The sequence below is a fragment of the Castanea sativa genome, chromosome 5, assembly GCF_040712315.1.
Source record: "Castanea sativa cultivar Marrone di Chiusa Pesio chromosome 5, ASM4071231v1".
NCBI classification, from domain to species: domain Eukaryota; kingdom Viridiplantae; phylum Streptophyta; class Magnoliopsida; order Fagales; family Fagaceae; genus Castanea; species Castanea sativa.
In genome coordinates this window covers 70,370,271-70,385,892 of record NC_134017.1, presented here as the reverse complement: position 1 = coordinate 70,385,892, position 15,622 = coordinate 70,370,271, and the positions used below count along the sequence as shown (strand labels likewise).

General features: G+C 34.8%; 2 protein-coding genes across 3 annotated transcripts; both read left to right on the top strand.

The window, feature by feature from the left end:
* Positions 1–883: 883 nt before the first annotated feature.
* Positions 884–5,990, top strand: LOC142633461 (chaperone protein dnaJ 50). 2 transcript variants are annotated; one of them, XM_075807703.1, is made up of 10 exons: positions 884–1,111; positions 1,233–1,295; positions 1,388–1,454; positions 1,541–1,600; positions 3,432–3,482; positions 3,622–3,702; positions 4,180–4,292; positions 4,514–4,631; positions 4,828–4,954; positions 5,398–5,990. In XM_075807703.1, exons 1-10 carry the CDS (start codon positions 990–992, stop codon positions 5,499–5,501), a joined length of 906 nt encoding a protein of 301 aa, XP_075663818.1. In that variant the 5' UTR covers positions 884–989; the 3' UTR covers positions 5,502–5,990. The 2 variants fall into 2 exon arrangements, with proteins under 2 accessions (XP_075663818.1, XP_075663817.1); XM_075807702.1 differs by having other exon boundaries at positions 912–1,111; positions 4,511–4,631.
* A 902-nt stretch (positions 5,991–6,892) lies between these two features.
* LOC142633666 (tyrosyl-DNA phosphodiesterase 1) lies at positions 6,893–14,417 on the top strand. The gene is made up of 16 exons (XM_075807906.1): positions 6,893–7,039; positions 7,142–7,324; positions 7,411–7,626; positions 8,855–9,067; positions 9,310–9,370; positions 9,924–10,000; positions 10,097–10,354; positions 10,849–10,938; positions 11,092–11,226; positions 11,583–11,732; positions 12,591–12,694; positions 13,147–13,200; positions 13,283–13,373; positions 13,703–13,783; positions 13,906–14,056; positions 14,123–14,417. The coding sequence occupies exons 1-16, from the start codon at positions 7,025–7,027 to the stop codon at positions 14,218–14,220; spliced, it is 1,977 nt and encodes a 658-aa protein (XP_075664021.1). The 5' UTR covers positions 6,893–7,024; the 3' UTR covers positions 14,221–14,417.
* Positions 14,418–15,622: the final 1,205 nt, after the last annotated feature.

Here is a 15,622-nt window from a genome sequence, read left to right as displayed (position 1 = left end):
AGTTTCAAGTGTGTTTTTAGGCCCATGTATACTGTTTTTCTTGGGCTCATAGGTTTGTACAAATTCCCCCCCAAAAGGAAAAAAAAGTTCCCAACCCCATTTGCAGGATGTTCAAAAACTTGATAAGTGAGGAAAAAAAAAAAACATTTTATTCAACAGGTGATGAGACTTTTCGTGTAACTCAAATTTTACTTATGTCTCCTTTATTTTCCTTTAATATTGACATTTTGTAATATAAAAGTCTTTAATTTGAGGTGCATTTAAGGCATAAGTTTATAAAAATATATCAGTAAATCTTTTCAACAAAATAATTTTTTTTTTCCAAAAAAAAAAGTCAAACATTTATTTTGAGAGAGTTAAAAATACCAAAATACAATGATACATTTAGCTTGACATTCTTCAAAATTTTTTTGACAAAATTAAAAATTCTAAGCATATTTGCAAGGCCACTTATGACCCCTCTTATTAGAGTAATTCTTAGATACTTTTAGAGTACACTCCTTTGATTGACATGTGAGCCCCACCAAAATCCTGTCCCTACTTATAGTCATGGGAGAAATTCCTAAGTCCACTTAGAGGACTGTTAAGGTGGTCTTTCCAATTAATAAATGATGTTACTTATGCTAATGTGTGAGTTAATTTCCTAATTAGCACAAGAAAAAAAAAATCATCCAATAATGTCACATTTACATGAATGGTAACGTTTTATAGGTTTAAGAAGACCAGAGAAGACCATCTCAACAGTCTTCTAGTGAACTTAATAATTTTTCTTACTTCTGAGCTAAGAGAAGATGACCGAAATGCCCTTTTATATAGTATTTACTTATTTATTTTATTTTTAATCCCAGTATCTAAGGGTCTCTCACGTGGTAAGCAGAATCTTTCGTTTTATATTAGATAGTTAAAACTTTCCAAAAGTCTAAAATAACGGAAGCATTCGACTCCACAGAGTCTCTGCTTCCGAACCCAAAAAAAAAAAAAAAAAAGCAATGGCGGCAGCGGCGGCGATCCGGTGGTGCGCGGTGGTGTCAGCCGTGATTCTGTTTTCTCTTCTAATTTCTCCATCAACGGCGATCTACTGCGACGAAGACGATTGCTATGATCTCCTCGGGTCAGAGCTCCAACTACAAAAAAAAAAAAAAAAAAACTCCTCTCTGTTTCCCAATTTACCCCTCCGATTTTCTCGATTTTACTTCCTTACTAACCCAATCTTCGCCTGTATCTGTATGTAGGGTTACGCAGAGTGCTAATGCTTCGGAAATCAAGAAAGCTTACTATAAGCTCTCACTCAAGCAGTGAGTTTCCATAATTTTCTTTTTAATTTTGTTTAAAAAAAAAAAAAAACTTATCTAATTTTGTTTGTTTGATTTTGTGGTTTAAAATTCAGTCACCCGGATAAGAACCCGGATCCCGAATCGAAGAAACTGTTTGTGAAAATTGCCAATGCATATGAGGTAATTTTGGATCTTGGATGATTTGTTTGATGAATTTGTAATTTAGATTGTAAATGCTGAAACTTGTTTTTTATCCGCTGTTGTAGATTTTGAAGGACGAGGATACGCGAGCCCAATATGATTATGCAATTGAACATCCTGAGGAGGTAAAACATAAAAAAAAAAAGTCGAAATTTACTTAGTTTTGTAATGCTGAAATGGACCATTATTGTTGTTAGCATTTGGTATGCAATAAAAGTGGTGTTGTGGTGAGGTTGTGTTAGTGAAAGCGATTTTGCATTAATCACAACTTGTGTCCTTAGGATGTTGTGAGATTCGCCTTAGGAATGAATTGGGTGCTGGGTTGTTTTGTGAATCGGGATGTGGAATTGCATGCTTGGTCCTTATGAATAATAACTCTGGAAGATCAGTAGAATTAGGTGCATTGGTGCAGATCGCGTTCTCTTAGTAAGTGACTTAGCGGTAGAATTGCATGTTTTTGTAGGCATTGTCGTTGTATACTTGGGAACAACTGTGTGCTAGGCGGGGCGGAACTAGAGTTTTATGAATGGGGGGCCAAAATAATAACAAATATAAAATTGAACCAATTTAATAGTGTCATACAAAATATATGAAGAGTTTGGAGGGCTAACCATATTTCTTTTGAAAATTTTATGTAAATTTTGGGGTAAAAATCTAATATTTGAGAAGTTTGGGGGGGTTCAACCATACAGAACCCATTGAAGTGGTTGTGTCCCTGGTGCTAGGTCATATTGTGAATTGGACTGTGAATGAAGCATGAGAAATGCATGCTTGGTTTTTATGAAGAATAATAATGCCTGAGAAATCGATTGAATTATTCCTGCAACATTGGGGATAGGTTGTATATTTTTTTTTTGATAGGTAATCAGAAAACTTTTATAAATGATAGAATAAAAAGGAATACAAGGAGTTCATGATGATGAACAACTAGAAAAAACAAAAAAGGAACAAACAGCACAACAACTAGAGGGAAGTCAGGAAACTAAGCTAAGGGAGGACAAAAACTCAGAGAGAGAAGAACAATCAGTAAAACCCCAACACCAAGACCACTCCAATAGGCTACGTTTGCATAAAAGCTTTAACTCATCCAACGTCTTCTCTTTGTCCTCAAAGGATCGACGATTTTGTTCTAACCAAACAACCCACATTAAGCACCCCGGAACCAAGTTCCAAATGTCTGAGTTATGCTTCCCAAGCCACTGATGCCAGCAAGATAACAAACCCGCCACTGATCTTGGCATAACCCAAAGAATACCAAAGGCCTGAAGAATGAAGGTCCATAGGGAAAGGGTGACAGGACAATGAAGAAGAAGGTGGTTAACCGACTCCCCATCACAGCAACACATACAACACCTATTCATCAAAGGGCGACCCTTCAGCATAGTGGTTGATTTGCTTAGTCATATATGTAGTCTGTAGCTTAGCGTGATCATACTCTATGCATGGAGGTCAATGGTACTTTAAGGAATAATCTTATAAATGGCTGCCAGAGGAGCTTAATAATTTCTGAAGTGTGAGGGAGTCGGCATACTTAATTTTGTGTTAGAACTTCCCTAATTAACATCTCTCTCTCTCTCTCTCTCTCTCTCTGTGAGTTAATTGAATACCCGTGTAATGTAATGACCATCTTGAAATTACCTACTGAAAAAAGAAAAAAAAACCATTTTAAAATTAGTCAAGGAACTGATACAATCTGTTGTCTGTTGGTTTACAATTTTGTGTAGACTTTTCTGGTATATCATTTTGGGTTGTCTATTGTATCTGCACTAAAGACTACTTCTGGTACAAATTGTGGTCTGGTTATCATAGATGTCCATTGTATAAGCTTCTCTCTTCCTTCCTCTCAACTTGTAGTGTGCATGAACAGTTCCAGTTTCCCACAATTAGAATATTAGAATTATTGAAGTTTACATATTTATGTAAAAAACTATAACTGTCATTGTTTTTTATTTTCAGGTGTTTTACAATACAGCTCGTTACTATCAGGCATATTATGGTCACAAAACAGTGAGTACTTTATTTATTTATTTATTCTTTTGGTATCTGAGTGTTCTGCCTGGTTTAAAACCAAATGTGATAGTAGAGAGATTAAGGTTTACAATTCATTCAAATTATCCTCAAATTGGTTTATGCATCCACTTGCTAGGATACTCGTGCTGTCCTTATTGGCCTTCTTCTAGTTCTCTCAGCATTTCAGTATCTCAACCAGTGGACAAGGTATAATCAGGTATTGTGATATATCAAGTATTAAAGCATTATACTACTTATCAAAAAGAAAGTATTGAAACATTCTATCATATGCATCTTAATCAGAGATTGTTTGATGGGTTTGATGAATGTTGATAGGCTAGTATTGCTAACAAAACTTGAACTAACCTGAAGTTAATACATCATTACATTGTAATACAAGGATGATCTTACTTGTCTAGAGTTCTACAAAAGCTTTTATTCTTGTCTGTACTGAACTATACTGCTAGCAGTGGTAATGGTCACCATTTGGACTTAAAAGTAGAATCTTTTTCAGTTAAAAAAGAGGCTGTAGAATAAGAACATTTCCTATACTGCAGGATATTTGCTTGGATTTCTCCAATGTTTTTTTATTTTTTTTATTTTTTTATTTTTTATATTTAATAATATCTCATAGAAAAGGCTCAGAGTAGTCCTCTGATATTCTTTTACATAACTCTTCTAGTTCTTGTTCTAGGCTATTGAAATGGTCAAGAAGACACCTGCTTACAAAAATAAATTACGAGCCTTGGAACTTGAACGCAGTGGAGGAACAACAAATAAGAAGAAGAGTAACAAGCAGATGAACAAGTATGAACTTATATCAAAAGCTTTTTGTCTGTCATAAAAGATTCCATAGATGTCATTTTCTTGTATTGACAATTGTCCATCAATGTGGACACTTTATCCTTTCAAACTCTCCCATGCTCCTTTTTTAGAATTACTTTTTTGGCTAATCCCTATTATTGGACTTTCTATTCTATAATTTTCAAACTACGGTTAAAACAAGGTGAGTTTTGTTCTTATAGCAGGAAATTGGAAGAAGATTTCAGTAAAGAACTTGATCTGCAGATAAAAGGAGCTGAAATGCCCTCGGTCTGGGAGCTTGTTGGTGTCCGTTTTGTACTTCTACCTTACACTATTGGAAAGGTTGTGCCAATGTTGTCATTCAAAAATATCAGCAACTCTGATTGTGTATTATTCAAGCATAATGGCAATGGCTATATTTTCTTGTTGATCTATTTCTCTGGTGGTGTTTCTGCAATTAGTATTTGACTTGATGCTGATCTTAGCCTAAGAGTTATGGAACATGAATACTGATGACTATTTTTTTTTTCCAATCCAGCTATTATTATGGTCAGGTTGTTGGTTCTGGAGATACAAGGTGAAGAAAGCTCCATATTCGTGGGAAGATGCCTCCTACCTGACACAAAGATCCCTTGGAGCTTCTCTAGATGCGTGGAGAACTGTTGGTAAGTTGATTTTAATTCATTTAACCTTATAATGGATCAGGTGAATTTTGTTGGGTTAGTTGGTGGAGCTTGATTTTTAGATCATATAATGCATGACATTCTTTGCTGGGCATAGGATTAAAAACTTAATTACAAGATCTCGTGGTTATATCATCCAATTAGATGAATTTATCAAACATCTATACCATCTATCATTTGTTTTCCTTTGACCTTACACACTGAGCTTTTGGCCACAGCTTTTGGAAGGTTGCTAAACTAATCAAAACCTTTGCATTCTATCTATGGAAATGGTTAAGAGTTGGGATTTCCAGACTTCATGCATGCTTAAACTCCTGTACTTGTGTGGTCTAGAGGTTCCTCATAAGTTAAAAAGAGTATTATTATTATTATTTTTTGATCTCATTAAAAGTGTATTACTAATTAATACTTGGTGTGTTTATTAGATGATGCCACAAAGGAAGATCTTGTTTATAGACGTTTATGGGAGAAGCCCAACTTGGAGAGCTACATGTCTGAGATGCGGAAAGAATCAAAGCGCAGACGATGAAAGATTTTGAGGCCATATATTATACTCATGACACAATTTTGATAGAAGTAAACCTATACAAAATCACCCACAACTGTACTAAGATATGAGAACCGTGGGTTGGTTTATAGGAATATGGCAAGAGTAGGATTATTGTTGCAAACCGCCAAATTACCAACGTGTGTATGCCTTGAAATATGAAGTCTAGACTCTAGAGGTGAGCTTGTATGATTGGTTTGTGGGTCAATACTATAGGCCTTGAAGTAGAGTTTTTCAGACCGGTCTTAACTCGGAGGCCTTGGGGACTTCTGTGGTTTTTGCTGTTGTTTTTGTTTTTGTTTTTGTTTTTATATGTATGACCCCCCAAACTAATAATTTCTCAAGTAATTTTAGAAGGAAGAGAGGAGACCCATAAGCAGTTGTAGAACTCGAAATCATTTAATTTCTTTGACAGGCACGTCTAAATTTATTGTACTGGATAAAATAAAGCGACATTGTCTTGATCTCAAATTCTGTATTCCGGATTTCCTTCAAGCATTTATTATGGTGGTGCCTTATTCTATTTTTGGATATATTGATAATTGGGGTGGAGATATTTGAACAAGGATTTTGTCACCTTTTAATTGTATCTCAATTTTGGGTTGGGAAGATTTGAACTTGGATTTCGTCACGTTTTAAGGTTTTAACTAAACTACACTTATGTTGTATCTCAATTTTGGTTTATTAGCGAGCCATCAATTAAAAAACATATCCTACTGCACGATAAATTAAGTGAGAAAGCAATTGATCTGAACAAAATTCTTAGAAAAAAAATTCTACTGTTGGTGTTGGTTTTGAAGAAAAAGAGGGTCTAATTTATATTAACTTGCATTTTTAATCGTTCCAAACATATAAAAAAATGCGAGGATGAGATTGGAAATTGGCAATACGTTGTACGTATTGATAACACTATACACAGCAGAAAGAAAGTTTTAGTGAAGTGCTTAAAGTCTATTAAGAACTTGCCTTTCTTTGGGCTTTTTTTTTTTTGGTAGAAACCTTTCTTTGGGCTTTACAACTTATTGTTATAGAGAATTGGATTAATGCTGCTTAGGAGGTGACGTTAAAGTCTGTATTGACAGTGGTGAACTAGTTGACTGGTTTATTAGTAATATTATTTGTAATTTTCTTGAATTAAGCAAAATTTTTTCCAAGGTAAGTTTAGTTGGATTAGGAAAAATTTTAATTTTGAAGCCCACACTATTGTCAAACTTGCTGTTAGGCATAAGAGCCATTTTTGTTGCTATAAAATTGAAGGTTATCAAAAATAAAAATAAAAATAAGAAAAGGAAAAGGAAAAAGAAAAAGAAAAGAAAAGAAAAGAAATCATGAAAACGGTGCGTATAGTAGAGTAAGTCTTATTATGTCCACTGCAGAGTGAGAGTCATCTGCTCCTTCCTGGAGTCTTGAAATTCTCTACTCAGTCTAACACTGTTCCAATTTGCAAAGCCCTTTCTTGTTCCATTGTCTTTGCTCTCTCTCATGCAACCAAATCATCATCATCAATGCCTCAATCTCAGGTCCTTCTCTATTCTTCTCTTTCAATTTCAACAACTAACAACATATTATCTATTTATCTCATTCAACATTTCCTTTTTTTTATTTATATTCTGGTTTTATAGATTGGATATTTGGTTCCGCTAACTCAAAATCTAGACCAAGAAGACACTTCAATCCCAAAGCTCTCTCTCTCCAAAGGCCCAAATGTCATTGGCCGCCACAATGTTCCCATTTCAGACAAGAGGCTCAGCCGCAAGCACCTCACTCTAACCATTGCCTCCACCGCCTCCGCCAATTTGTTTGTGGTAACTAAATAAATCCTCTATGTAAAAAGTAAGAAACCCATCTCCAAAAGCCTATGATTATTGCATTTTGTGGGTTTGTTTTGTAGGAGGGTTCGAATCCCATTGTGGTTAATTCTGGGAATAAGAGAAAGAAGCTGTATTCTCAAGAAAGCACTACCATTGTTGATGGTGATGTTGTGGAGCTTATTCCTGGGCATCATTTTTTCAAGTATGTGACATGGGCTGGTGACAAAGGAGAGGAACCAAGTTTAAAGAGGTCGCGTCAAACATTTGATCATGTAGCTTTGACAACAAAGTCGCAGGTGGGTGTCGTTAAATTTGTTTTTTCTGTTTAAATTTTTTGTCTTTAAAATAGAAAGAGGAAAAAAAAAATGATGTAGAGAGAGTTGAAGCAAGAGAATTAGTATACCATGGAAGGCCCAATACTATGTTGAATTGTGTGTTACAATGAACCCAATGAATGATATGTCATATGAATAGGAATACAATAGGCTTAGTATTTCAAAAATGATATAGTGCCAAATACTCTAGAATCTAAAGGTTTTTGATTAAGTAGGACCTAAATTGAGTTCATAAAATGTTAGTTTAGTTAAAGTAAAAACAAAGATGGCGGGGCTATAAAACTCAATGGACAAGAGGTACCAAAGAGCGAAAGCTTTTGATATCTTGGATCAATAATTCATAAAGATGGAGAGATTAAATAGGATTTGAATCATAAAATGAGAGAATGATGGATGAAGTTGAGAAATGTATTAGGAGTATTATGTTAACGAATTATACCCATTAATTTAAAGGGAAAATTTTATAATATTGTTATTAGACCAACTATGCTCTATGTTAGTGAATGTTGGACCGTTAAGAATCAACATATTCATAAAATGAGTGTAGATTAAATGAGAATGTTGAGATGAATAAGTGGAAATATACAAAAAGATAAGTTTAAAAATGGGGAAATTCCCTTAAAGATAGGGGTGGCCCCTATTGATGAAAAGATGAGGAGAGTTACTTGAGATGGTTTCTTCATGTACAATGAAGAGCGATTAATGCACTAGTGCGAAAAAATGAGTTGCTTCAAGGTGAGGGAACGAAAAAAAAAAGAAAGGAAGAGGAAGACCACAAATAACATTAGTAAAAGTAATAAAAATGGACATGTCAATTAAGGAAGTAACAGAGAGTATGATTTTGGATAGAATAAAATGATGGAAGATATACTTATGGCCAATCTTGACTAAAACGTTGAGTATCCATAGCCAACCCTAAAAACTTTGGGACTAAGAATTAGTTGTTAATGTACAATGGCTTAGTATGGTAACCCTAAAACCATGGTAGCCCATGGTATTACAAAAATACAGTAAACCATGGTCTATGTTATTTATGGTAATATTCTGACATATATTGATATTCTAACATTTGTTTTGTTTGATACCTGCATTTAGTTCATGCTTTGTATGTTAAGAAAAAATTGGTTAACAGGTTGAACTCTGTTATGGGAAAGTTGCTTCATTTTACTGTTTAATCTGATTTGTATAGGATGTGGTGAAAAAAAAAAGCTTAGGACAAGGGAGTGGTATGGAGGTTGAAGATTCTGGGAAGTACAATTCTAAGGGAGAGAGTAGGGAGGAGGCTATCCGTAATTTTCGTGTTTCTAATGATAAGTTACCTTGGACATTTCGACTTTTGCGAGTGAGAGAGCTGCCAGCTTGGTCAAATACCTCTTGTGTTTCTATTGGGGATGTGATTCAGGTATTAGCACTGTAAATTTTAATGATGCTTTCTTGCCCCGCTTTATTCTGTAAACTTTATTATGTTTAATGTTGTTATTGTCCGTTGAGATTGATGTTACTTGTAACACTTTAAAGGACATAATAGATTGTCTATAAGATTGGTATATTCATTATACAGAGCGTAGGAGAAATGGAGTAGCTGATTGTTAAATTGCTTAGTTTTCTTTGTTTTAATCATTTAATTGCTTGTTTTTCTGGTAGGGGGATGTTCTTGTTGCAATCCTTTCAAATTATATGGTAGACATCGATTGGTTGTTACCAGGTAAGTTCTATTCACTTTGGTTCTCATCCTTGGTTTAGTTCCAATTCCTCTCTGTATGAGCTGGATGGGTTCAACATCTTTGACTAACAAAAACCAGTTGAGAAGTAGGTATATATATTCATATAAGCTGAATATGGAAATAATGAGTGCATTTTTATGTTCAAAGATTGCTGCAGTTACTTTCTCTTGCTGTTTATGAATTTTTTATGAGTATTTTTCTGCTTCTTTGGGTTTCTCACTGCTTGTTACATTGTCCTAATGGATGTATTTCCAATATATTTTTTTGATTAGTAATGGATGTATTTCCAATATTATGAATGATCTATGCTTTTAGATCCTCCATTCTTTGAATTAATGTGATGCTTTAATTGCATTTTTAACTGTCATCTGATCTTTGCGCAGTATTTTAAATCATTTTGCCATTATGGGTATAGTTCCTTTTGTATCGTTGGCATGACCCATAGTCATCAGTTTGCGATTTGCTTGAAACTGATGCATTCTTAACTTTATATAGTGATGCCTTATTATTATTGGATTCCTTTTCTTGATGTAGCATGTCCAACACTTGCAAAAACTCCTCACGTGTTGGTTCTTCATGGGGAAGGTGATGGCACATTGGATCATATGAAGGTTTTCCTTTGTTCTATTAATGCAAATTTCATTGTACATTGAAGTTTTAATTTGGGGACATGGACAGTAATATTAGTATTTTTGACTTTTGTTTAGAGAAAGAAGCCGACAAATTGGATTCTGCATAAACCCCCCTTACCTATTTCATTTGGGACACACCATTCGAAGGCCATGCTTCTTGTATACCCTCGGGGAGTGAGGATTATTGTACATACAGCAAATTTAATATATGTAGATTGGAACAACAAAAGTCAAGGTTTGTGGATGCAAGATTTCCCCTGGAAAGATCAAAATAGTCCAAGCAAAAGATGTGGATTTGAAAATGACTTGATTGATTATCTCAGTGCCTTGAAGGTGATAATACACGAAGCATGTTATGTGGAAGATGTAGTCCTAATGGCTGTGTTTGCTTTCTTGATCAAATGTTTTAATATTTCTTCAGTTGTATTAGATAATATTGCCCTGGAAGTGATGCCATGAACCCCTTTTTATATTCATACATCATGGGCATTTTTTTTAATATATCTGAACTGTTTGAAGTGTTAAGCTTTCTTCTGATTGGTTGAACTTTCATTGATTTCTTGCTTTGGGGGATTGTACTTGTTACTGATCTCAGCTTATGCTCTTTCAAAAACTTGTTGCTTAGCTAAGTACTTTTACTGTTTTCAATTTTATTTTTTTCCCCTACTAACCCATAAAATCGGAATGTAGGTTTACCTGTGAGAGATTGTGGATAAATGGAGATTGATTGAGATTTTTGTTGCTTCAAATTTTATACTCTTTATATATTCTACTATCCAGATTAAGCGTAATAACCTTGCTTTTTTCTTTTGATTGACTGTTTGTAGTGGCCTGAATTCTCTGTTAAATTACCAGCACTTGGAAACTTCAATATCAATCCAGCTTTCTTCAAGAAGTTTGATTATAGTGATGCAGCGGTATTAGTTTTCTTTCCCTTAGTTTTTCAGTTTTTTTCCTTTTCTAAAAAGGCATTCATTTCTGTTAGGAGGATATAACGTTAGAATAGTGTCTATTTGTATGTAGCATGCCATAAAATGGGGGACATATGAAACTACTTGAACAATTTTCAGGTCAGATTGATTGCTTCTGTCCCCGGATATCATACTGGTACCAATTTGAAGAAGTGGGGTCATATGAAGCTACGAACTGTTCTCCAGGAATGCACTTTTGATAAAGATTTTAAAAATTCCCCACTCGCTTATCAGGTATAGTTGGAAATCTTTTTGACTGGTATGATGGTCAAATGGTAGTTGATGGTGGATGTAAATGCTAATTGCTTTATGTTAGTAAGTGAAGAAATAAAATAATATATCATTCCATTTATTTAAGTTTCTTTCATTTGGTTTCTCTCTGTATTATTCTGTTCTGTCTGGACCTAGTATTTTCACCTGTTCTGCTGAACCTTTTACGTGCATAATATTTGCAATGGATCTTTTGACAATGGTATGGAGTAATAGTGGTGATTGGTTTCTGGAATGTATCTTTCGCAATTGAAAAGCTTAGCATTATGAATGTCATCCATTTTTTGAGGAATTTTTCTGATTGTACTGTGTCACTGCAGTTCTCTTCCCTTGGTTCTTTGGATGAGAAGTGGCTGGCTGAGCTGACTTACTCAATGTCATCAGGCTTCTCAGAAGATAAAACACCTCTTGGTCTTGGACAACCACGTATTATATGGCCCACTGTGGAAGATGTCAGATGCTCTTTAGAGGTACTACTGAGTAGGTCTTTCCAGCAGATCTTTTGACCGCACCTTGAAATACTTGCCAGATTATAGTTGTCTTCCTCAAACTTTACCAGGTTTTGGACATTGGCTATTGTTGATCATTTGGTTGACCCGGCTTTTTAGGTAGCGGGTGTCATGCTTATAGCTAGAAGGCTTGACACCTTTATGAAAATCAATTCTGAAAATGTTAAAACAACTTCCTTAGTGGAGGTAAGGGTTGACTGTAGATAAAAATAACTGGTCATTAAAGTTTTAGTAAAATCTTATAAAACCATCCTAGCACAGAAATGTGAGTGAGGTGACAATTCCGTTTAAGCCAAAAAACTCTGAATTTCTTTTTTGAGTGATTCGTCTCCCTTTAGCAATATTGTGAATTGTGTTATTTACCCAAAAACAACAGTGAATTGGTTTACCTACAATGTACTTGTCAGACCACAGTTTAAAGATATAGTAACAAAGAAGCCTTGAAATGAAATATTAGCTAGAATGAGAATATTAAGATTAATAACTGAAAAATTGAAGAAAAGATATGATATGAAATGATGAAATTCATTTAAAGATAGGGGTGACTCTTATTGATGAAAAGATGAGGAGTAGTCACTTGAGATGATTTGATCATGTGTAAAGAAGACCAATTAATGAACTCACAAAGACTGAGTCAAGTTGACAATTTCATTTCAAGAAATAACTAACTAGTAGAAATGAAGTAGCCTCAAGTTTCTCATGTCAATTTGAGAGTATGCAATCCATATTAGATTATTCTATCTATCCACTGCTTACATTTTAATACTTTTGAGTGTGATTTTATCCATTTATTTATTTTGTTGTTTCTATCTTTCCCAGGGTTATGCAGCTGGCAATGCCATTCCAAGTCCACTAAAGAATGTGGAGAAAGAATTCTTGAAGAAGTATTGGGCAAAGTGGAAGGCAAGCCACACTGGTCGCTGGTATGTATATCTCATCACTAGAGACAGTTCAGACCATCAAAATGCTACTTAAGTTTGTATTTTTTAATTGAAAGTCTAGTAGAATGATACTTTTGTCAATTGCTGTATTAACTTGTATTCTGTTATTCAAACCCATTTGCTAAAATGATAACAAAAAAACAAAATCATATTTTTCATGTTTGTTATCTTAGACATGTTCTATTATCTGACACAACAACTCATAGTATTTAGTGTTCCTACTTTGTATTAGAAAACATTAGCCCTCACCATTTACTTTTTTGTTTCTTTGAAGTATTTTTAATGACTAACTTACAATCATTCTTTTCAATACAACTCATAGTATTTAGTGTTCCTACTTTGTATTAGAAAACATTAGCCTTCACCATTTACTTTTTTGTTTCTTTGAAGTATTTTTAATGACTAACTTACAATCATTCTTTTCAATGTTCCAGTCGTGCAATGCCACATATAAAGATATTCACCCGGTATAATGATCAGAAACTCGCGTAAGAATTCATGTTTTGCCTATTTTTGTGCCTGTTTTTATATTTTAAGCATCAATTGTGAACCTATAGTTTTCTGCAACAGTTGGTTGTTGTTGACTTCATCAAATCTTAGCAAAGCTGCCTGGGGAGCTCTCCAGAAAAATAATTCTCAGTTGATGATCCGTTCTTATGAGGCATGTATATCAATAATATCACCATCTGAAATATTAGAATTGAGATAAACATGTAAAGTTTATACTGAATATGAACAACTTCATTTTAAAACTCACCTGTCCCAATCTGTTTACCTTTGGAATAAAACTCATAATCCTATGGGGTAGCACAATCAGCTAGAAAACATGCCTCATGAAGTAGGAGTCAGCAGTTCAAATCTTCTCTTCCCCCTCGGGCCAAAGCTTTGAAAAATGTGTATATAACAAATCATTGAATCTTTTCTTACTCTTTGCTCCAATTGAAGGGTTGACATTGTAATTCTATGGTTTCCTGTGTGTGATCCTTTCAGCTGGGAGTGCTATTTTTGCCATCTTCTTTTGAAAGATATGGTTCTGGATTTTCTTGTACAAGTAATGGGGATATAAAGGAGGTAATGGCTATATCCTGGCTTGTGAGTCTTTTAGTCATCTGAATATTTAAACCTATTGTATCACATTTTGATGATTATTGAAAGAAGAAACATAGCCAAAAGAAAATTCCTGTGAGTTTCAGGATAAATGCAGATCATTAGAAAAGTCTGAATTACGGAGAACGAAACTAGTGACTCTGACATGGCAAGGAAGCAGAAATTCAGACTCTTCATCTGATGTAATTCCATTACCTTTGCCTTACGAACTCCCTCCTCAACCATATACTTCTGAAGGTATGCTCTGCCCCTCAGCCATTGTTGTGCTTATGCGGGTCTCATCTAACTTTATTGCCTCTGCAGATGTACCCTGGTCTTGGGATAGGAGATATACCAAGAAAGATGTTTATGGTCAAGTTTGGCCACGACAAGTACAGCTTTATACTTTCCAAGATTCCTGACATTCTTAATGTATATATACTGAAATTCCTTCATTACTGGGTGCTCCTATATTTCTTCACATATTTTCTTTATTGTGAATATTAAATGTGGTCTAGTTGCATGCCTTTGTACTGTATTAGATGAATATTTTTGAATATTTCAAAAGCTTGATTTGACGATTTGTAAGAACATGATTTGATGCATAGATCCATGAGCATAGAAGAACATGATTTGTAAGCTGCAAAACTTGGTCAGAGTTATTTTAAAAATTACAAGTGATCTCAACAGAGTGCACTTAGGTCTTGTCTAAGTTCTCAGTAAGGAGTGGTCAATGAAACGAGGATGCTTTATTGTAGAAATTGCAAAGGTCCTTATGTGTGGTTTAAAATTCCCAGGGTATTTCTATTATATGTCCACTACTATCAGGAAAACTAATGTCAAATTGCCCAACACAATAGGATAGAAGTGGATTAAGTGACTAGTTTGTTTTTTTGTGGTTGTATTGCTGACAAAGAACCCACAATGATGGGCTTGGTTTACCATATGAGCATAAACGAAAATTATGTTTGATTTGATGAGCTTAGCTAGTTACTTTTTCCTCATATGGCTGATCAACCACACCCGCACTTGTCTCGGAGCCACCCAATCTAAAATCTGTCGGCTCCGAAAGTTGTTTTGGTCAACAATGGGTTAAAATCAACAAAACCCAATCATATCAGGTTGAATATCGACTTCTCCATGTGGAAATTCAACAAACTTGACCCGTCTAAAGAGCATTTCCCAATTCCATGCATTCCCCGTCATTGTCAGGCCATCATTCTTGTTCGGCTTGATCTTTGTACGAGCATCAACAGAGATCTTGGGATCTCCATCATCTCATGGTGATACCACCTAATTCTCTAGCCCTCTCGTCAAGATGCCACCTAGATCAGTAGCATTTCAAGACGATGCATAGATTTTTGTTTGGACCATCAATTCCTATTTGATCGAGACGATCCATTGATTTGAGTATTGTACCATCGATTTAAGCTATTACTGGATTGGTTAATAACTTCCACGACCATGGTCGATTGCAGTTTGAAATTCTTCAAACTTCTTGTGATCAAGTCTATCCATAGGTTGACACTAAGCCTAAAAGCTTGATCGACCCTTTGATCACCCCTAGTTATCCAATTATGCAAAAATTAATCCACGTCTTTGCAGCCTTGGAAGCATACCTTCATGCCCATGGTAGCAAATGTAGCCTTTGTGTCCTCACTATTAGCTTCAAGCTCTCAATTCAAAATTAGTTTGATTCAGCTTTATGTTTTTGGGCATTTTGAAAACTTGTTTTTATAAGAGTTTTGCAATTATAGCTTTAAGGGTGCAACCTAAAAACGCATAAAATCACAATGGTGGGGTCATTAAGTGCGATTTTGAAAA

What these genes read in the sequence shown, in the direction of transcription:
- LOC142633461 (XM_075807702.1), top strand. Translation starts at nt 990, where the DNA reads ATGGCGGCAGCGGCGGCGATCCGGTGGTGCGCGGTGGTGTCAGCCGTG. An exon ending in CAATTGAACATCCTGAGGAG is followed by an intron (nt 1,601 to 3,431) that starts GTAAAACATAAA and finishes TTTTATTTTCAG; the next exon opens with GTGTTTTACAATACAGCTCG. An exon ending in AGATGCGTGGAGAACTGTTG is followed by an intron (nt 4,955 to 5,397) that starts GTAAGTTGATTT and finishes TGTGTTTATTAG; the next exon opens with ATGATGCCACAAAGGAAGAT.
- LOC142633666 (XM_075807906.1), top strand. An exon ending in CTTTGACAACAAAGTCGCAG is followed by an intron (nt 7,627 to 8,854) that starts GTGGGTGTCGTT and finishes TGATTTGTATAG; the next exon opens with GATGTGGTGAAAAAAAAAAG. An exon ending in GCACATTGGATCATATGAAG is followed by an intron (nt 10,001 to 10,096) that starts GTTTTCCTTTGT and finishes ACTTTTGTTTAG; the next exon opens with AGAAAGAAGCCGACAAATTG.